The sequence below is a fragment of the Rhamphochromis longiceps genome, linkage group LG11 (genome assembly GCF_057381845.1).
Source record: "Rhamphochromis longiceps isolate RC_006_pf linkage group LG11, R_longiceps_female_GT1.1, whole genome shotgun sequence".
Taxonomy (NCBI): domain Eukaryota; kingdom Metazoa; phylum Chordata; class Actinopteri; order Cichliformes; family Cichlidae; genus Rhamphochromis; species Rhamphochromis longiceps.
This window is the reverse complement of record NC_140567.1, coordinates 24,624,878-24,646,548: the sequence shown is the minus strand read 5'-3', so window position 1 is coordinate 24,646,548 and position 21,671 is coordinate 24,624,878. Positions and strand designations below refer to the sequence as shown.

The 21,671-nt window shown below is 39.2% G+C and overlaps 4 protein-coding genes across 4 annotated transcripts; 2 read left to right on the top strand and 2 right to left on the bottom strand.

The window, feature by feature from the left end:
• Positions 1 to 112: 112 nt before the first annotated feature.
• Positions 113 to 3,155, bottom strand: isoc2 (isochorismatase domain containing 2). Its single transcript, XM_085423182.1, has 7 exons — positions 3,021 to 3,155; positions 2,725 to 2,837; positions 2,237 to 2,361; positions 1,935 to 2,147; positions 1,297 to 1,367; positions 1,061 to 1,178; positions 113 to 249 (listed from the first exon to the last, which is right to left on the bottom strand). Coding segments are annotated over exons 2-7 (594 nt in total). The 5' UTR covers positions 2,726 to 2,837; positions 3,021 to 3,155; the 3' UTR covers positions 113 to 183.
• Positions 3,086 to 7,792, top strand: atg12 (ATG12 autophagy related 12 homolog (S. cerevisiae)). Its single transcript, XM_085423184.1, has 4 exons — positions 3,086 to 3,314; positions 5,415 to 5,551; positions 5,659 to 5,721; positions 7,580 to 7,792. The coding sequence occupies exons 1-4, from the start codon at positions 3,224 to 3,226 to the stop codon at positions 7,637 to 7,639; spliced, it is 351 nt and encodes a 116-aa protein (XP_085279310.1). The 5' UTR covers positions 3,086 to 3,223; the 3' UTR covers positions 7,640 to 7,792.
• A 119-nt stretch (positions 7,793 to 7,911) lies between these two features.
• On the top strand, positions 7,912 to 14,885 carry LOC146659229 (germ cell-specific gene 1-like protein). The gene is made up of 6 exons (XM_085423181.1): positions 7,912 to 10,455; positions 13,533 to 13,715; positions 13,847 to 13,894; positions 14,003 to 14,155; positions 14,296 to 14,407; positions 14,508 to 14,885. The coding sequence occupies exons 1-6, from the start codon at positions 10,260 to 10,262 to the stop codon at positions 14,878 to 14,880; spliced, it is 1,065 nt and encodes a 354-aa protein (XP_085279307.1). The 5' UTR covers positions 7,912 to 10,259; the 3' UTR covers positions 14,881 to 14,885.
• Positions 14,886 to 16,264: 1,379 nt separating this feature from the next.
• On the bottom strand, positions 16,265 to 19,294 carry rcvrn2 (recoverin 2). Its single transcript, XM_085423183.1, has 3 exons — positions 18,768 to 19,294; positions 16,789 to 16,900; positions 16,265 to 16,400 (listed from the first exon to the last, which is right to left on the bottom strand). Exons 1-3 carry the CDS (start codon positions 19,146 to 19,148, stop codon positions 16,312 to 16,314), a joined length of 582 nt encoding a protein of 193 aa, XP_085279309.1. The 5' UTR covers positions 19,149 to 19,294; the 3' UTR covers positions 16,265 to 16,311.
• Between the last annotated feature and the right edge of the window lie 2,377 nt (positions 19,295 to 21,671).

Below are 21,671 nucleotides of genomic sequence, written 5' to 3'. Positions count from 1 at the left end.
CTGTCAGGTTCTGGTTACAGATAATGCACCTGAATTTTCCACTAAGACAAGTCCAAGCTGTTATGCAAGGTACAAGGGTCTGATTCATATACACAAACACACACAGAGCAGATTTAAAGTAGCAGCATCGCTTTATTGGTACAGCTCTTTACAGTGGGACACAATGGTAGGACATGGGTCTCTTTACAGAGCGCTGAAGAAAGCAAGGAGGCCGGTGTCAGGAGACGGATGCGCCAGAAGCTTCTGAATCTGTCAACACAGTTTACGACGTGGGTTAGTCATGTAATCGTATAAATTTTGGCATGTTCACACGCGCAAAAACAGGTGTCTGATTGCTGCACCCTTTACAACAAAAGGTCAGTGGGGATAAGTCGCAAATTATTACCACTCACAACAGCTTATTGTGTGTGTGTTTGTGTGTGTGAGAGAGTGGGGGAGAGCGTGCATGGGCCATTTCTGTTGCACCTGGTTTTTGTTTGTGTTTTTGTCTGTTTTGTGTGACTTTAATGTTTAGCTCTGTTTGAATTTTCCCTTTTTTTTTTTTTATTCAGCCCCTGAATGCCAAAACATTATCTTATGCATGTCTGAGCATAGACATCATCAAACATTTAAACTGACATGCTGTATCACTGCAAGAAAAGAATAAAGTAATTTTGAATTTGATGATAGCAAACTGTCTCCAAAAAGCTGGGATGAGGGAAAACAAAGGGTTGGAATTAAAACAGCTGGAGGAACATTTTGCAACTAATTAGGTTTACTGGCAACAGATTGAAGTGTATTTCTTTTTTCTCACCAAAGAAAAGGATTAAAAAAAACATTAAAGGAATTTGTGTTAATATTGTAGTTATTGTGTAATTACTTTAATAATGATGATATAAACACAGAAATGTGTATTTTGCTCATTTTTTTGTTTGGTTTTCTTTAGGGGGTTAAGCCTGTTCAGTGTCTGTTTTGTACATTGACCACCAACTGTTTATGGAATCTAATATGTGTTGACTGAATAAACTAAGCTAAACAATACTGAGTCAGGAGGGCGACAGGAAGCATCTGTAGCAGGTACCTCCTTGAAGTTGGGGTGTTTGGCATCTTGAACCAGCTGCAGCAGAACAGCCTCTGTGGTGGTGAGGTATGCTCCGCTCTGTTTCAGTCGTGACAGAGCAAACAAACGATCCGTTTGGCTGAGGGAAGTGAAAACGTTATAGTAAAGTGCACATGTAACTTCCCCAAGGCACACTCATTCCGTGTGTGTGACATCTCTTACTGCAATGAAAAAATACTGTTCAAATACACCGATACCTTCTGGATGACACGGCGTCAGCTACAATATGAACCTCTATCCCCTTCTCGAGCAGATCAAAAGCTGTGCACTGAGCAAAAGACAAGGAGGAAAGTTTTCTATTTGTCAACTAAAACTGCAAACTCAGTCAAACACAGTTACAAAATTACATATTTATGTTACTTAATGACAGTGTAATAAATTAATAATCACCTAACATCATTACCTCCACCACTCTGTTTTTGTGATTAAAACTTAACACTTAGCCGACATTATAAAGATACAATATCTTGCATGCATCCAAGTGCACCTTAAATTATTATATTTATGTCATTTCTGCAGGTCACAGATAAACTGCTTGTTGCTTCTTTTGTGGAACAACTGATAAGACACATACTGATGTGACATGCATTGTTTGTGCATGTTAGAGAATCCAGTTGAAGACTAACGTCTCCATATAATTGTCTCCTGATAACTACAACTATGCTTCGCATATAAAATATACATTTGAAAAATATGAAAGAGTTGGTGCCTCATTGAATAATTGTATGCTCAGAATAACAGATACTGAATGTCACTCTATTCAAAATACCCAAGTCAATGGAAAGATTTTGTTTCGTTTTAACGGCGCAGATGCTGAATCCCATTTGTGTCTTACAGCGATACAGGCGTGAGCCTCTATTCCACACAGTATGGCTTGTTTGGGGTTCCCCAGGGCCTCCAGCTCCTTCTGCACCTCCTCTATCATCATGGTGAATGAAGTTTTAGCATGGGCCTTTAGGTCCTCAGCTCCCAGCTCTGGTACTGTGGGCCCAAGACCTTTAGGATATTGCTCTGTCAAAATGGGGGGGATGCCCAGGATACGACTGGCCTGTCAGAGAAGAGGAGAAACCTGGCAAATCTGATTCAGACTCTCCAAATTATTCATCCTCGACAACTGTGCTGATGAGGAGAACCAACCTGGAGCAGTCTGGCTGCATTGCTGACAATGTTGGTGAACTGGAAGATGTTGGGTCTGAACTTCTCCTGCATATCGCACAGGAAAAGCACTGCATCCTTGGTGGAGAGCCTGCCAATGTTTGCCACTACAAGAGCAAGGTCACAGAAGGCATTCAGGTAGATTTAATACCATCTTGTACTATCATCAGAGAGATTTGAAGTAAAATTTATAAAGGTGAAACTTTATAAGTTTTATAGCTTACAACTGTAGCACAGCTGCTTGTTGCAGTCTTTAACCATTATTTGGACAATCGTAGACTCTAGCTAACCTGTCAGCATGAGTCTAAAATGGTGCGTTTTCTTCCTTGTAGGACATTATTTCCTTCTTTGATATTGCACTGTTTTGATAACAAAGGCACCAGTGACAACTCAAAAATAGCTAGACTCAAAGGAATTTGCTAAGATCATGGCTCGTTTTAGCGAATTAAAGCATAAGAAATGTCACTTACTCTTGTTGCTTTAATAGTCCAGAGGTGAGGTAGAGAGTAGTGGGTAACAGGCTGAAGGGGACTGCAGAAACTTTAACTGTCAGGTTAAAGTATTATTTCCCATGTGACGTCGCCTGTGTAAACCAAATAAAATATTTACATGTCTTACTTGTAATAGAAAAAAGAACGACCGAATTTAATATTGCAGACAAAATTGCGTATATGTAATCATATTAACTAATAATAAATAAGTATATTTGTTATTAAAGAGTTAATATATTAGCATCTATAGTCGGATGTAAAAAATAAAAACTAACCTAGCACGAAGCTAAGAAGACCACGGAGTTCAACTTCGGCTTCAGCCTTTCTTTGACAGGCGCTGCCTTCCTGGGAGCGATTATTGACCAATAGTATTGCGAGCTGTAGAGATTGACGCTTCTTTTGCGCCAATAGCCGCCGCTGCTGAGCAAACGTTGAGGTGGTTGGAAACCATAAAGTAACCCGGAGTGGTGAACCAAAGATGTCTGACACTGCAGAGTCCCCAACAGAGACGCAGAAAGAAACACAGCCGCCGTCAGACGACTCGACGACAAATGACGAGAAGAAGAAAAGTAAGAGAGCGGAAAATAACTTCTCAGTTACGGGAAAACAATTGTGTTTCTGATGACTGTTGCTAATGCTAAAGAAAACACATCCGGATGTGTGACGTACAATATGATTGACAGTGAAAGTCGGCCACTAGGGTGGAAGCATGTTCTCTCTTCAGCCAATAAGCGCGTCGTTTTCTAGCAAGTGGTACTGCCGGTTTGGGGAACAGCTGAAGCTAATGCTAATAAACATTACATGTATTTTGTATTCTTATATGTTACATAGTTCACAGAAAGTCTCTGTTTTGCCATATTTGATCAAATATACTAACCAGTCGTCTCAATAGCAACATATTCTGCGTGCAAATGCAACGAGGATCTTAAGGAGCTACACTTGGCTCAAATCTCTTAAAATGTCACAAAATCCATGGAGCTGAAAATCTGGGATATGTTAAGAAGAGAACATAAACTAGAATATATAAAACTTGCATGGTGTGCCTACGACTGTGAGTTTAAACCTAATAAAATAGTTTATAGAGTCGAATCCTGGACTGCAAAAGGAATAACAACAGCTACTACTGATCTTCTGATCTACACAAAGGGGAAATTAAAAGGCTTTGAAAGATTGATATCACTTTATAATATGACCTCTAAAAACATAACTTTTTCTGTTGGCTCCCGATGTGCGATTACTTTGAACATACCACTAAAAATAGAACATTCCATCTCAATTCATAATTTTTTTTTACATTTGCTGCTCAACTGTCTCCATTTGCCTAAAAATGTTAAGCTCCAAAGTTTTCATATATATACAAACCACTGCTGTTAAAATATTAGCTTCATAAATCAAATACTTTTAAAGATATATTTGTTTTAATAAATTGTCCATCAATCCACTCCCAGGATACTCACTTAGGCGATGTTTGAACATCGAAAAACTATAAAAGATAAGCCAGATGTTTTCACTGGCCTCTCTTGCCATAAAAGTCAGTCAATATCTGTAGTTTGGGACTGATCTAAAAAGATCTGAATATTTCCTTGTTCTACAAAAAACAATTCAAGCAGTTCAAAGTTCCATACTAAGAACATACTAATGAAAGTAATAATAATAGGTAATAAGAGACAAACAGCAACTATTTTTGAATGATATATAGCTAATGCAAAATAAAATGACTATAATACTTTTTAACATGAACTTCTTAGTCACAAAAGGGAAGAAAATGCTACTTTCCTTCAACCTTCCTGCTGGATTTACCAGAAATATGAGTAGACAGTCTAATGAACAAAATTAGGAGTTTGCAGATGTTATATCAATTATAACTACGGAAATAACGTTAAATATATGCATATTTTTCATTTTTGAGACCTACTGCACTGGAAACATTCAAGAGTAAAGAAAATAAGAAAAGTAAAGATAATAACTCACTTAACCTGCGTAGTTTTGCAGGACTAATTTGCACAAATACCACAACAGAAATTTAAATTAAAATGAGGTAAAGAGACAGCTTAGTCTGTATGTAGCCAGACATCTAATTTCAATTTTGCAATACCCTGCCTAAAATTTAATGAAACAAATGAATGAGGTCATAGTAACTTATAACTAGATTTTAGTAATTGAATTAGATCTGGGTGTTGAATGTTGTTTATATTACTATTAGAGGTTATGTTTAAGCTTAGGCACTGTTTGGGTTTTTTTTGGGGGGGGGGGGTTCTGCCCTTCAGAAAAGCTGATGTGAAAGCACACGAAGACAAGAAGTTAAAGGCGGTTATTATGCACATTCCACATTAAACACATCACAAAAAATAACAACACCTAGAGCAATATGAAATGTGTTTGATATTTGTTTGATATTTCACCAAAACACTATTGGGGGAAAATATTACAGTAACATTTTTGAACTCTGTGCAGCACTGGCTTAGTTGCATAGGTAGATGTTTACTTGGGATGAGGGTTTGCCTTTACAGTGTTTTTGTTTTTCCACCATGGTATAATGTAGTGTCTATGCATCAGTGACTGCACCTTCCCAGAAATTCCACTGTAAATTCAAGTTGAGATTTGCCTGTGCCAGTCGGCATTGCAACAATGTTGAATAACTTTCAGTTTTGTTTTCTTCATTTTTATAGTCGATGTGCTGTTGAAGGCAGTGGGAGACACTCCTATAATGAAAACAAAGAAGTGGGCAGTGGACAGGGGGAGAACAGTACAGTCTCTTTCACAATTCATATCTCGCTTCCTCAAGCTTGATGCCAATGAACAACTAGTAAGCATGACATTTTTTTCTACCAGCTTGTTAATTTTTGAAGTCTTATAATGGACATGATTTAAAAACCAATTATGAAAACTAAATCTTTTTTTTTCTTTTCTCAGTTCATCTATGTTAACCAGTCTTTTGCCCCCTCACCGGATCAAGAAGTAGGGGTCCTCTTTGATGTGAGTGTAGTTTTAAATGGGGCAGCACACACAGACATACAGTTTATCAACAACATTATGTTCCCTGTTGTTTTATTAATTTAATAGCGCACAGTCTGGAGTTACAGACCGAGTTGGTCTTCACTGAAATATTACATCAGTAGCACTAGTGTTAGGCAAGTATTTAACTGGGTCCAAACTTCTTTGGACACTTCTTTTTGCCTCTGTACATCAGCTCAATTAATTTTTAACTCAAACCATCAAAATGTGACTAAAGTGCAGACTTTCAGCTTTAACTCAAGAGTTTTTTTCTTTTTGTTTTTGTTGTTTTTTTAATACAGAATCCATTGTCAGAGGCGCAAAATTAATTGGACAAATGAACATCATTTTAAATATAAGTATTGTTTTTAGTAATTGAAAGAAAATCCTTTGTAGTCAGAGACTGCCTGAGCTCTAGAACCCAGAGACCTCACTAAATGCTGCGTTTCCTCTCTTAAGCGTTTTGACCTTTACTGCAGCCAGTTGCTGCTTCATTGTGGTTCTCTCCACAACCAATAACTGAAAATCTGCTCTATCAGGTTGACATGAGGCCACTGACATGGCTATTGAAGTATATCTAATTTCTTGGCCGTGAGAAACTCTTGAGTCGCTTTTGCAGTACGTTTTGGGTCATTATCCATTTGGACTGTGAAGTGCTGTCTGCACAGTTTTGAAGCATTTAGCTGACTCTGAGCAGAGAGTGTAACCCTGCACACTTCACAATTTGTCCTGCTCCTTCTACCAGCAGTGACATCATCAGTAAACACCAGTGCCCAGCTTCCACTGGCATTTCCTCCACCAGATAATGTCATATGCTTCGTGAGCTGTTCTTTCCTTCTCCATACTTTTCTCTTCCCATTGTTCTGATACAAATGAATCTAATCAGACCTTCTTGTTCTTGAGGGGTTTACATGTTATTGTAAAGCCTCTATATTTCTATTCATGAAACGGTCTCTTGCTTGTGGACCTGAACAATGCTACTGCTTTATCCACTTGAGTTGTTGTCTGTGTTTTTTCAGGCCATTTGGTGTTGCCTGACCAGATTCCTCCCTTTTTAAGAATGAGCCAGATTGTTAACTTAACCACTCCTAAAAAATTTTGCTGTCTCTCTGATGGCATTACTTTGTTTTTCCAGCCTAATGAAGGTTCCTTTACTTGCATGAAACTACTGTTTGGACATCTTATCGAGAGTTCCAGTTAAAGCTGCCAAATGCATGTTCAACACTTGGAAATAACTCCAGATCTTTTATCTACTTAATTTGTTGTTAAATAACAAGGGAACCTGCTTCACCTGGTGATTACTCTGGAAGTCTTTGTATAAAAATCATTGTGGTTCCTAGGCAGTTAATGAAAACTTCTGTTGAACCCCTTAAACTAATGCTGGACATCTGCACTTCAATCACATCTTGTTTTCTTGATTTAAAATCCACTGTGGTGGAGTATAGATGCAAAATTAACAGAGGGGAGAAAACGGTCAATGTCCAAAAACGTATGAAACTTCTAGACCTAACTGTTTCTGCAGGTTCAGCCTGTGTGACTGGACAGGTCATGCAGAGCTTCTACCAGCAGAGGGTGCAATAAGAGACAAGCCTTCTGTGACATAATCTTAAATCCTTGAGCACTGGTAAATGTCTTAACAAGTAACAGTAAAAACGTCAAAGTCTAGATCAGTGGTTGGCTGATCACCTCTCTGCTCTCACTGCTAGATCAATATCTAGTTAAAAGGTCCTTTCTGATGTCACAACAGCAGTTAACACTGATTTTAGACTTTGTTGACAGCTCACTCCTGTGTTTGACAGTTTAACTTCAACGTTTGTATTCCCGTCTTTTTGTCTTTCAGTGTTTTGGAAGTGATGGCAAGCTGATTCTACATTATTGTAAATCTCAAGCCTGGGGTTAGCTGCTTTCTACAACTACATTTTCCCTCCTATCCCCATCCTTAACTTCAAAACACGACAACATAGTGTTGTCTTTCCCCTTTGCTGTTTGCTGTCTTACAGGTTTTTTTGTAAATACACTGTAAATAAATTATTGTGTATATCATAAAAGTCTTGACACTGTTCTTGTTTTTTGTTCTGTTGCTAATCTGGGGAAATGTACATAAGGTACTATAATGTTAATAAAAATAATAAAATAGAGCTGTAATGCAGTGGAACTTAAACTGCTGCTTAAAGTTTAGGGAGGGTTAGTGAAGGCCACCGCTGAAAAGGGACAGACATGGGAAGAGAGGGGGCACTATAGTAACAGATGGACTTAGAGGGATTACATGATTCAGGGTGGGTTTGTGTCATAAATGACCAAGAAAGACAGTAAAGGGAGTAGAGTGGCTTGGAGACAGACATGCAGTCACTCCATTGGTTCGGATCTCCATCGGAGGAGGATTACACGGGGCTTGCAGCCGGAGAGGTAAGGGCCACTGATGCTCACACTGGAGAAGGAAAGCTGATGCACAGAGAAAAGATGAAGAGAGTAGCAACAGAGAGGGTATTCAAGATGGAGCAGCTGAACTAAAGTTATGAACGAGCTTTTTGATTAAGGGCTTATGAAGAAGGCAGAGAAAAACCACAATGTAAGTTCACTGCAAGGCAGTGAAATATGTTTTATGATGGACATGAAAGACTACAGAGGGCGAGAACAAAGTCTGGTAGGTATTTTACTTATTTAAAAATAATTTGTTCTGAAGTCATTTGTGGATTCTTCATCAGCAATCGCAAAAACATAATTTCTTATTTACACATAGCAAAAAAACGTCGTTATTACACTGAGTGTTCAATTAAATCTGTCATTTGTGAACGAAAACTGAACGAGCTATTTTGGATGGACGTCTGCAAAAATTGAGCAAGCTGGAAAATGATGCATCAGCTAGTTACTGACGCGTAAAGGCTGAAAATATTTATTGTCTTAGCAACAGTCGACATGGTAAGGTTCATGCTAAGAGTAACCATTTCAAACATAATCTTATAAATATCAATACTTGGTCACTGGCTGCTGTTAAACCATCAGTAATATGCAGAGGTAGACTTTCACACAGATTATCAAGGTGCTTTGTGGGGTAATTGTTTCAGTGCTGAATGAATTAAACTGGCATCTCTGTGATGGTGTGACGCACTGAGCGGTAATCTAAACAAACAGTGCTTAAAAGATGTGCAGTTCTGAAAGGACATAATGTACATCTGAGAATAAACGCAATGCAAGTATTTAGGAAAGCCTTATCTCTGCTGAGCATTGGCTTTAACTGCCTCAGTAACACTCCAATGGTCATTAAGCGTATTATCATACTGATGGAGTTTTATTTCCAGCAGTACAGATGACAGAAACCATGCTAAGGGATGAGTGATGTGCTACATTCACCTGATTTAATCTGTGTTATGTTTCAGGGGCTGTGAGCTGACAGGGGGACATTGCATGAGAGAAAGATTGGCAGCAGACATGGTCAAAGTGTACTTCACACTAAAACACACCTAACAAAAACAGATTAAAGCAGATTTCCAGGGATTACGTGTAAAATTTCATTTAGATCTCTGGCTTATCTATAATTTCATCAAAAAAGTAATCTAGTGTTTTGCTCCCCTGCATCGTGCCTTCCACTTAAGGCCCACAGTTTATAATGAGCGGCAGGCTCGGGCTTGAGTGCGTTAATCAGGAAGCACAGAGATGTTAGCCGGGGTCACAGGAAAGTACACATTACTCAGCCTTTCACAACCCCCCTTTAAACAGCTGGAGGACTTATGTGACTTCAGGCAGTGATTGACAGTGTAAAGCTAGATTTCATTATATGGGCAATTTCCTTTTACCCTCTGTTTTCTTTTTTATGCTCACTTGCTCTCAATTTCATTTAACTTTTTTTGCAAAATAATAAGTTCAGGAATCTATTTTGATGTCCTCTTTAGACATACAAGTTTTATTAATAAATTCTAGTATTTGTAGATGCTTTTTTGATACAGTTGAACTGATCTAATACAGGAAAAAAGGGCTTCGAGTGTTGATTTCAGAGGACGCATGTCTGTATCTGTTCCCGCAGGAATCAATCGCTCCTCATACTGAAGAAGTCAGGGCAACAAAGAGTAATATCCTGGAATCCCTCGGTTCTCTCCCACTGTGCCCAAATCATCCACCTAAATCTCCTCTTGTTCATTTTTTTGTTCCTTCTGTCCCTCTTTCCCACGTGTATCAAAATCAGAGCATCTTGTCGTGCTCCCTGCTCTCTCTCTTTCTTTATCTTCCTTTCTATTAATCCCACTGACTTTACAATATCGTTCCCCATCTGTTTTCTTATCTTCTTTCTTTACTGTTACATCACGTTTTTATTTGTTTTCTTTTTAAACCTGGCCGCCCATAACCTCTTAAAACCCCCACAAAGCATCTGTCCCACCCTCTCAGCTCCATCTGTGGCTGTTTTCATACCTTCTGTCCTGCTATTCGCGTGTGCCTTGTCCCGTTCTGTCCCCTGTTTGTCTTACTTTGACCTTCCTCTCTCTATATCTGACCCCACCCGTACCTCCATCTTCTCCCGCGTGGCCATGCTGGAACGCATGTCCCGTCGCTCTCGCTCCCTGCTCTCCCTCACCTTGACCTCTTTGGCTCTGGCCCTCTCTATCCTGGCTCTCTGCACCTCCTACTGGTGTGAGGGCACTCACAAGGTGGTCAAGCCCCTCTGCCTGTCGCCTGTCAAAATGAAGAACTGTGGTCAAAACAACAGTGAGCCTTACACCACAGGTAGGAAACTCAACATATCCAAAGGAGTTCTGTATTTATTTACTGTTAATGTATTGTACATACACTTACAGTGTCATCGTCAAAAGGAGTTTACTCCCTTCCCGATTTCTTAGTTGTTTGGATATTTGTTAAACTTAAATATCTCAGATCAGACAAACTTTAATATATTATACAAAGATAACCAGAGTAAACACAATGCCGTTTTCAGATGCTAATTTCACTTGTTAAAAGCTATCAAAACCTGAATCAAGAGATCATTTAAATAGCTCCTGTCAATAAAGTGAAGAAGGCTAAAAGATCTCAAAAGCCAACACATTGACATCTATCAGTCTAGAAAGGGTTACAAAGCAATTTCTAAGGCTTTGGAGTGCCAGTGAACTACAGTGAGATCATTATCCACAAATGGAGAACACTTGGAACAGTGGTGAAGCTTCCCAGGAGTGGCCAGCTTACTAAAATTACTCCAAGAGCACATCAGCGACTCATTGTAGAGGTCACAAAAGAACCTAGAACGACATCTAAAGAACTGCAGGACTCACGTCTCTCAGTTAAGGTCAGTGTTAGTTCCAAGTTCCACGGAGAAAACCTCCTGCTGACCAAAAAAACACAAGGGCTCATCTCTCATTCGGCAAAGAAAAACTTTAGATGAGCCCCGAGACCTTAGGGATAATATGATGTGAACTAATGAGACAATGGTGGGACTTTTTTGAAGGTTTGAATCCTGTTACATGTGGAGTAAAACTAACACAGCATTTCATAAATAGAACATCACACCAACAGTCAGACGTGGTGGTGGTAGTGTGATGGTCTGGGATTGCTTTGCTGCTTCAGGACCTGGACGGTTTGGTGTAACTGATGGGACAATAAATTCTGCTCTTTATTAGAAAGTCCTAAAGGAGAATGTCCGGCCATCAGTTTGAATTTTTGCTTATGCAGCAGGACAATAAAACATATCAGTAATGGCTCCAAAAACCCCAAAACAAAATAAAAGTTTTGAAGTGGCCTAGTCAAAGTTCAAAATTCAATCGTGGCAAATGATGATTGCAGTTTTCGTTGCCAAGGGTTACACAACTAGTTATTTGATTTAGGGCACAATTACTTTTTCCACATAAGGGCAGGTAGGTTTGGATAACTTTTTCCCTTTAATAAATTAAATCATCAATTAAAAACTGTATCCATTTTTATTTGCTCAGGTTATCTTAGTCTAATGTTATTATTTGTTCGATGAAACATGTAAGTGTGACCAAAATGCAAAAAAAAAAAGAAAAGAAAAAAGAAATCAGTACGGGACAAATATTTTTTTCATCGCATTGCTTTTTGGTAACCTTTAACCTTTTATCGTGTACCTGTTTATTAAGACTTATGCTTTTATGATCTGTGAGTCATCATATTTTATAGTATAGTTTTGAAATAGCATCACTAAATCTTTAGGGCGTCAGCAGAAATTCAGTGTCAAAGTGCATCGTCCTTTGACCTTTAGACATTCCATGAAATGTGGAACCATGTGGAAATGCTTATGCTTCATAGTAGTGTTCAGGAGTATTTAAGAACATCAGGTTTTGACTTGGACTAAAAGAAAAAGCAAACAATCAAATCGGAGTCGACTTCTGTGCTGCACAGAAGTTGGGAAAATACACTGGTGACTAATCCAGAGTCTGCTGCATCACGTTCACAGACATGTCACAATTTGCTTGTAACAGCAAAAATTCTTGGATTCATTCTTGTGTAAACAGTTGTGATATTATCTTGGCATTTAGCCACTTGAAGAGCCTGGGATGATTTGAAAGTCTTAACTGTAAGTAGAAAGGTACAGCCAATCATAGCCACAGCCTTATGATACACCTTCAAAAGCAAACATGCTGTCTTTCATTGCGTTTTATTGCAGTAGGTTGTATAATCGCCAACGCAATACAATAAAATAGGATTTAATTAGGGATTTCTATCATTTATAGACAATAGATAAGATTTGATTTGATTAGACAGATTTGTCAAAATAATTTTAATTTTTTCTGGAGCTTCTCTCTGGTTCTCAGTGTTCAGGAACGCTTCATGTAAAGCAGATGGAGGCAGCTCTGCTTGAAGCAAACTCCATCTGCTTCATCTGAAGTAAACTCCATCTGGGGGAAGTTTGCTGAAAAGAAAGCTCTGCTGAAAGGAAAAAAGCTCAACAGGTGGAGTCTTAGGTAACACTGTTATGTGAAACCACGTTTTTAAAGTTTAAGATTGAACCTTCATGCCTAGGTGCTTTTTGAGGCTATGCTTCTATCCTAAGTTAAACAGTATCTAGAGAATTCAAATCTGCTCCTCAGGCACACTGAGATTGTTTGCGGTGCTGGATCGGCTTACACAATAAAGTGGATGAGGCTTTCTGACACTGAACTGTTAGAAAGCAATTGTCCTTGCTTTTAATCTCCTTTCCCCCCAATACCTTTGTTCCACAGTGTACTCAGTTATGGCTTAGTATTAATCTGTGGGGTGTGAGGTTATTTCTAAAGGTTTCGTTGTTGACAGCTCTTATTGCATATAACAATCATCTTTGACACTACACGTGCTTTGTGAACTCACACAGAAATATTTCATTTTTACTATGTACAGTGCGTCCATTTAACTCTCCCTTATGCTTCTAAACCTCAGGACGTGTTTGGCACATCATAGTGAACACTGACAAGACTGCATGTACACAGAGGCTTGCTGATTTTGAGGCACTGGTATAATTAGCAGACTTGCAGGACTTTTGTGTTTACCCCTAACCATTCTCTTTTTAACGACACATACTTTTACATGCTTACCCCTCAATTTGATACCCGCTATTCTGCTGTCTAACTCCCTCGTCATTTATATGTTCTCACTGCCTTTTCTTGCATTGTGTGTTTGACAGTCAGTGGATCCGCTGTTAATACTCACGCCTCACCAACAACATTTCCTGAATTTGTTAAATGTTTGCATCATATGGTGAGAAACTACATGGAGACAGAACGTACCCCTAGTGAAGGCTGGATTATACTCTGACCACATTAAGAATGAGCAGGTGCAGAACCGAACCTTAAATTTGCTTTTTTCCACTGTCACCCTCTCAGAGAGTCCCACTCAGAACCCATACAACCGCACGCTATCTCCAGCCAGGAGAGAGGAGCTGGCTAAGATCAGACAAAGGCAGCTGGCCAACGCTGTCCACTACATATGGGAGACGGGCGAAGACAAGTTTGCTTTTAGATACTTCCACACGGGCTTCTGGGAAAGCTGTGAAAAACACAGTGATGGTAAGAGGCACACCTGGGCAGTTCATTTTTTTGGTTGCCGTTTGGTTTCAACTTGGATTGTTAATCAAAGCTGATGTTTTTCACTTTCAACTACAAAACTTTATCCTTAAATCATGACGTTTTGTTGGCAGGGGAGAAGTGTCGCAGCTTTATAGACTTAACTCCAGGAGAAACTCAAGGTGAGATGTGAACTGCTTAACAGTCTCCTGCCTTAATATTGCCATGTTGCCATTTGATTAAAAGTTAGCTTGTGACAGTGTGCTCACACTGTTGTTGACATGTTGCAGGTGTGCTCTGGCTGTCAGTTGTTTCTGAGTTTACATACATCGGTCTGCTGGGAATGGGGTTCTTACTCATGTGGCTGGAAGTCTTGTGTTCCCATAAAGAGATGCACTCACTAAAAATCAATGCCTATGCAGCTATCTGCACTGTGTTATCAGGTCAGACTCAGTCTAATGCTCACTTTTACATTATTTTGTAACCCGCGTGTGCATATTCAGATATATCTATTTTATTGCATGTTCCTCTGATCTTTCCGGTTTATGTTGGATTAAGTTTGTCTGTTTCACCTCCTGTGTAGGTCTTCTTGGGATGGTGGCACATATGATGTTCACCACAGTGTTTCAGATGACAGTAATTGTGGGCCCCAAGGACTGGAGGCCTCAATCCTGGGACTACGGCTGGTCATTTGCGTAGGTGCCAGATATGATTTAAGCTTTCGTCGGGACTTAATGTTTCACTACAAGCTTGATATTTCTCATCTCCTAACTATGTTAAATTCCCTGCTCCTAGTCTCGCCTGGGTGTCCTTCAGCTGCTGCATGGGAGCTGCTGTCGTCACGCTCAACTCATACACAAAGACCATCATCGAGCTTCGCCGCAGACAGAGACTACGTTTAGAGGAAGCCAGAGCCACCACTCACGCTCCATCCTATGACGAGGTGGTCCCAGGGGGAGGGCTCTACTCTGTCAGTGGCCTATTGCAATGTCCAGATGGGATGATTGATGTGGCGTGGGCTCCAAATGGCAGCGTAGTCGGAGTGAGAAATGGGGATGTACCAACTTTGGTTTTAGTAGGAGGCTGTGGCCCTGAGGGGTGTGAGGACTGTGAGAGAGAGATGGATGAGATGGGGGAAGCCATGGACCGAGTTGATTCACCTTGTTAGCGAATCAGTAACACGTATCAACTGAAAGGGCTGAAAATCTGAAAAGGAAAGACACTTTAACTAAGGTGGAGAAGGTCAATGTAAGCAGACACATCCTTTCTTTCTCGTCGTCCACTTTGACTCTCTGTGAACATGGGATGTACTGATTGGGCTCAAGGTCCAAAGAAATCCACACATATCAAAACGCTAAGCCTACAACGTATGTATCTGTGTATGTATCTCGTTCACATGCAAGCCTGCATTTTTCTGGGTATTTCTCAGTGCCTCATAGTAGGAAAGAAATGTATGACTTTGTTTGCAAATGGAAAGAAATGCTTCCTCTATTCTATTGTTTATATATTAACTTGAAAAGCATCATCTTAGCGATCACTTCGTTTCAGAGGACGATGCGTGTATTCCTGAAAGAACAGCACGTTCTATAGAGAAACATGCTGCTCATAAACATGTTTCCTTTTTTAAACTTCTTTGGTCAGAAACTTTTGAGAGACAAAATTTTTTAATGCAATTCATGTATAGCAGAAGCTACCACAAGCACAGCCTCTCTGGAGATGCACAGACAAACCCATAGAGATGGAAAGATTACAGAGATTTTGAAAAGTCTGCTCTCTGATGTTGAACAGAAGATTATGTGTAAACCAGTAATCCCGAGTTGGATGGAAGGGAGGAGGAATAGAGGGAGGAGAGTGAAGCAAGAGGGGAGCAGCATGTGGGGGGGTCAGGATGAAAGTTGGAAAGAATTGCCTGCACACACTAATATCTGCAACACCGAGACACCAGTTTCAGGAAAACAACGCTCTAAAAAACTGCATTTAGCTCCTGTCATATACTATGTTTGAGATAAAATTGTATAAGTACTGAGGTTTTTTTGTTTTGTTTTTTTACAAAAGTCAAAAACAAGTAGTTAAATTTACCTTTAATTTTTGTAGGTTATACATTTGAGGTAATCCTGGATTTACTGTCAGGGATTAATACAACTGAAAAAGTAAAACCTAAAGTGAAAATTTTATCAACTACCAGCATTTTAATATGCAGTATGTTTCTAGGTCAAAGGAGATTTAATTGTTTTCCAGGAGAGATAAGATAAATAGATTTCCAAAGCCCAGATGAATGATAAAATCTTTAATTTTTTTGTACAAGTGAGTAAATTACAATACTGGAGGACATTTCAAATTTCTAAAAAACAAGAAAAGCATAACAAGCTAATAATTAAGTATGATACTTAATGTGTATAAGTATGTGTAACACACAAATGTACAGAAACTGTAGGAATGCTTATTTACAGAGGGGCCGAGAATTTAAGGAAGAGGACGGAGAAAACATCTGATACGGAGAGAGAAAGAAGAGGGAAAAGTGGGTTTTTAAAAAAAGAAAAATAGTTTAATAAAAACTGAAAGGGGGTCCAAGAGGAGAAATGTAGGAATGAGAAGGGATTTAATGTTTTATTGGTTCGTAATGGATCAGACGCATTGCGTTCTCATTTTCGATCACTCCTGTAATGAACTCTCCTTCAGCCAGTCGATCTGTGAAGGGAGGAAAAAATAAGGAGTTAAGACGAGAAACGTATAAGTACAAAACAAGCCAGGAAAGTGAGATAACACGAGGATGGATTATTGTTATCTAAACAACATGTTCTTATCTCGTGTGCTTGGTACACAGTAGCATGTGATGTATAACTTAAGATGTTTTTGGGCCAATGATTTGTAATAAAGCTTACGTGACACAAGTGATCCTGTAAGTGGAGACTTGCCCCCAGGTGGATTAATACTTGTATTACTGTTAAGCCAAACAGCTGATTGTAAAATGTAATCTCCCCCACAGGATGCTGGAACATCAGCTAAAGAAAGGTAGCAGAGGCTTCCATTGATATTATCTCCCTCTGAGCAGAAGCACTACCACTACACGTCCTACCATTGTCTTTCTTTTCAAAGCAGCCCCACAGCTTGTTGGCTCTCTTCTCGGGTGTGTTCTCATCATCTGGTAGTTTGCTGAGGTCCTCTTTGGGGATCAGCTTAAACAAGGCCTGAGAGGGGGTTGGGTATAAGATGGAAAGTAATGCTGCATGATTTTTCTCATCACCAGCACAGTACATAAAGCAGATGGATACTGACCAAAGAATATGTAAGCACTAGTAAAACTGAGGATGCTAACAGCCTTCTTCAGTTAATTTATTAATGTCTTGTGCATATTTGGAGTTACTGGTATTGTAGTGAAAATATGGAGGCCAGTATTTTTTTTTTATAGTTTTTAAACATAGACTATTTATACAAATTGCAAAATCCTTTTATTACAAATACATAAATATTCAAACAAGCTACAGCATTTCATAGGGCAACTCTCCTGTCATCTCTCAGACAGTGGACTGAATGACTAACTGAGTGTAAACCTCCTGAGTGTGCACTTTAGGTTCAGGCCTTTAAGTTTGTGTCCCACTTAGAGAGGGAGCACTCATCTCCCACATTTAAGACACCTAGATTAACATGGATTAGTGCCAAGACTCAGGCCACAGGCCAAACACCAAGATGTCATCTCTTTTCCCTGGACTATCCCTCAATCTCGCCCCTGCTCTGATGTTATGGTCAGTACAGTTTAGACTTCAGACTGTGATCTACGCTGACAGACATCAAGGTTGTGAAGTCATAAAAATAAAATTAAGCAGCTGGTTTCCTTAAAATAAATCACACTTGCAGTCTTTAAGGATTTGTCTAACATGTCAGAACAGTGTACTTGCGGGCTGGTTTTGAGGCATTTCCACCTTTTTCACTTATGTTTTCTAATTTAACATATTATTTATACATTACGTAAGAATACTTTCTGGAAAATGGAGGCGGTGTATCCTTTTACCACACAGTAAATTTGTATTTGTCGACCTCTACCTCAGTGTTTTACAGACCGGAAAGAATCTCATCTTATAGTAAGTTTTTGAACTGCTATCGGGGCTTTAAAATGCAGCTATTTTATGCAGTGTGCTGTAAACATGGTGCTTATGGACTCAAGCCAGTTGGCCAGGAATTCAATCCCATTACAATGCCAGCTGGATTCTTGGCTCATCTGTCTAAACCGCTTACAATTCCATATCATTTGTCTGAAGAGAGAATATAGAAAAGTGTAAAACCTCCATAAGTTTCATAACATTTATTATAGTACAGTCTTCAGTCCACAGTGGCAGTCTCACAAGTAAAACAGCCGTGGATTAGAATCGAGATGATGAGTATACTCTTGTTTAGGAGTGGAACTTAAGAGTAGCTCTGCTCAGGAGTAGGGCTCCCTATATTGTCTGCAGGCTAAACCTGTAATCGCCAAGATTATCAGGAGTTTTAGGCTCAAATAGACTGGCTAATAGGGCTGCCAATTAAGACTGAGACCTACATACCATGAGAAGAATAGTAAATTCTTAGTTAACAGCAACACAGCTTTAATGGATTTTGCAGAACGTGGACAAAATAAGGAGATAACCTAACAAAATAATCCATTAATAATGCTAGTTGACCTAATGTTACAGAGTTAAACCAGTTAAACATAGAAAAAAAGCAAAAACATTAGATTCAATAACAGGCATTAATGTAAGGTTTTGCGTTATGTTGCCTTATGTCAGTTAATCCAATAAATTTAATCGGACATCTCCGTTCCCTCCTCACTGAAACCACGGCTGAGAGAATAGCTTGAACTTCTGATTTACAAAGTTGTTATAGTGAAAGAAAAATAACACTTTAGGTTTTTGGGGGCTTGGGGATTAATAAAAACCAGAATAAGAAAAAAAGATCAATGTTTAAAATGAATCTCTTTCTGACGGGATATGAGTTAACATTAACTGCTTGCTGTCACACTAGAACCATTAAAGCCACTCATCCATTCATCAATGTCGCTTTTATAAACTGAACCACGCTCACCTGGCATATTTCTTTCACTTCTGCCTTGGTGATGTATCCGTTCTTGTCTACATCAAACAGGGAGAAGGCCCACTCCAGTTTTCGGGTTGTCCTCCCAGTGGAGGTCATATGTAGTGCAATGATGTACTCCTTGAAGTCTAAGGTGCCGTCATCGTTGGTGTCAAAGGAGCGAAACACATGCCTTGCGTAGCTCTTAGGATCACTGTCAGGGAAGAAGCGCGCATAGATTTCCTCAAACTCCTCTGGTGAGATGCGTCCTGATGGACACTGCTTCTGAAAGTTCTCGTACCACTGGGAGATTTCTTGCTCAGTAAATTTTGTGGTGAGCTTCAGGTCCTCCAGGATCTCCTTTGATATCGCGCTACTGGTTGCATTTCCCATTGTAGTTTCTTTTTAATATCTTTGCAATGTGTTAAACTGCTTGGCTGGGATATGCCACTTGATAGGCTTTCTTCTCTGGTGTCAAATGACTCTTCTTTTTCCAAACTATTATTGCTTACTGGCTTGATGTCTTCTCTCGATGTCAAAAACCAAGCAGAAATCTGAAATATAATTTTGAATTGTGATATAATTCACTTAACTTTAAATTAATAACAACTTGCTTGTTAAAATGTGCAAAATGTGCAGAAACCTTACCAGTGTGTTGTGTGAGCAGATGATGGCTGAGGAACCGAGTGTCTCTCTCGACAGTAAGACAGTGAAAGATATAGGCGGGCGGGGAAAGCACATCCTACACGAGTTGACTAGGTTAAGTCTGTTAATGCGGGATTTAAGGTGGATGAGCATTTGACCAAATTGCAACCCCAGATCCTAATTTTATCTATTGTCTGTTTGAAAAGTCCAGAAAGCTCTAGTGTACGTTTATACCCCTGCTAAATTACTTATGAACTCTGGCAATCAATTTGTCCCTGTTAGTCTTGTACTCACTAATTTACTAGTACTAAATTGCTGAATATGAACCGATAAACAGAACTTTAGTGCATCCAACTGTAAGTTACAGTTCACTCTGGGAGCCAAACGTTACTTCGGTAAACTCACCAAAAAGTGAGTAGGTGCTTTCTAGCAAACTGTGAACAAAGCTTCAGGTGGGTTTCAGAAAATTCTGTCTGCTGTTTTAGTTATGACCTTCAATAGGTTTGATTGAGCACTGAAAGCCACTCCACCATCTGTCCAGGCAATTTTAACTCCCCCAGCAACCCACGTCTACGTCCAATCCCACCTGCGCCCTTAATATCCCTGTCACTGCCGACCCCGTCTGTGCACGTCCTCCTTCCTGTCCTACAGTACTGCTTTCCTTTGAGTCACTAGTTTAGGTTTATATTACCTAGCTAAACTTTGTTTTGTTTTTTTACATGTTTTTTTGACTGTATGAATTTCTTTAATCTCAACATTAATAGTTGCGGACATGACTTACATTCTCTTTTCTCCGCCATAAGGTACTTTCATGTTTTAAAGGCTTACTGAACTGCACACTAACAAAACACACACTGATGACTTCACTTGAATTTTTTTCTGATAGAAACTCTTTTCTGTCTAGTCTCTTGTAACTCAGCTCCGATTTACTTTTTCTTGTCGTTTCCATATTCATTGCCAACAGCTATGTTCTCATTGGAGGCTATCAGGTATTATCAGTATAACAAACTCACTTCATGACACTTTGGCTGCCACATTTACGTCATTAGTCTGTTTACTTTGTGTCTACTTTAATTAGAGCGAAAGTATTATCTTGATTGTCTTAGGTGTTGTTTCAGACCAACATAGCATGTGTAAAGGAGACTTCATGAGTTATGCACACGTATAAGAAACACACATAAACACCAGAGATGAAAGCAGCATGCACTTATCGTATTTAGGACATGTATTTCCCTGTATGATAATCAATAATTCATTTTTTATGTTTAAACTATAATTTGCTAACTGGATTAGTCAAGCCCCGCCCTCTCCTACACAAGCCAGAGAATAGCCAATTACCCCCGTCTTCATCCTATAAGGGTGACGGTCAACTGAATTACCCCTTCTCTACAGAACAATCCCTGACATGTGATCTCTACTCTTGTTTGGGCTAATTGCTAGAGCCAGAACGAGCAAGGATTTGTAGCTACTCTTGAGATGTTTTTCCACTTGGGGGAGAGAGTGCGTAAAAATATCGGTAACATGGGCGTTTGGCATCTTAGATTAATTATGATTCTGTCAGAACTTAATAAAGAAGTTTTAACATTGCTTTGCAACATTAAATCTGTATTTCTTTCACAGGCAGGAACACATGCACATACAGTAACATAAACAATGAAAACTCGAAGGTTTATTTGTATCAGAAAATAACATGACTATAAATATCCACAATTAGGTCAGTGACAACCTACTTGGCAGCATTATATGGTATTAATGGGCTGTATCAAGTGTCGCATGTGTTACAGCACTGACCTGTGAAACGTCAGTACTGACGTATTCTATAAATCTGCAACACTTAATGTGTCAATGAAGGATCAGCCTTATTAATTACTATCTACATTTGGTAACAGATCTCTGAAACAAGGTTGTCTTGAAGTTAATCGTTTATAACTTGAATTTGTGTTGACCTATAGTTCTGTTTTAATATAGACAGGCTCAGGATTGAAATTCCCCAATAACATTTCAAAGTTGAGTACGAGTATAAAGTTTGAGATGTAAGAGCACTGAGAAAATAATTCGAGAAATAGGAATGCCAAACAGGAAAACGTTTAAAGAAAAAAAAAAACAATCTTAGTCCAAACAGTGCCTTGGTGGGACGCAACTCAAATCTTAAGACTGAAAGCAAGAGGAAAGGAGGAAGGGAGTTGTTTCCAGATAAATATCTGGTAATGGCTCATAATGACGCGTAATGACAGACGACAGCTTCCTACTAAACACAAGGAAAGAGGGGAA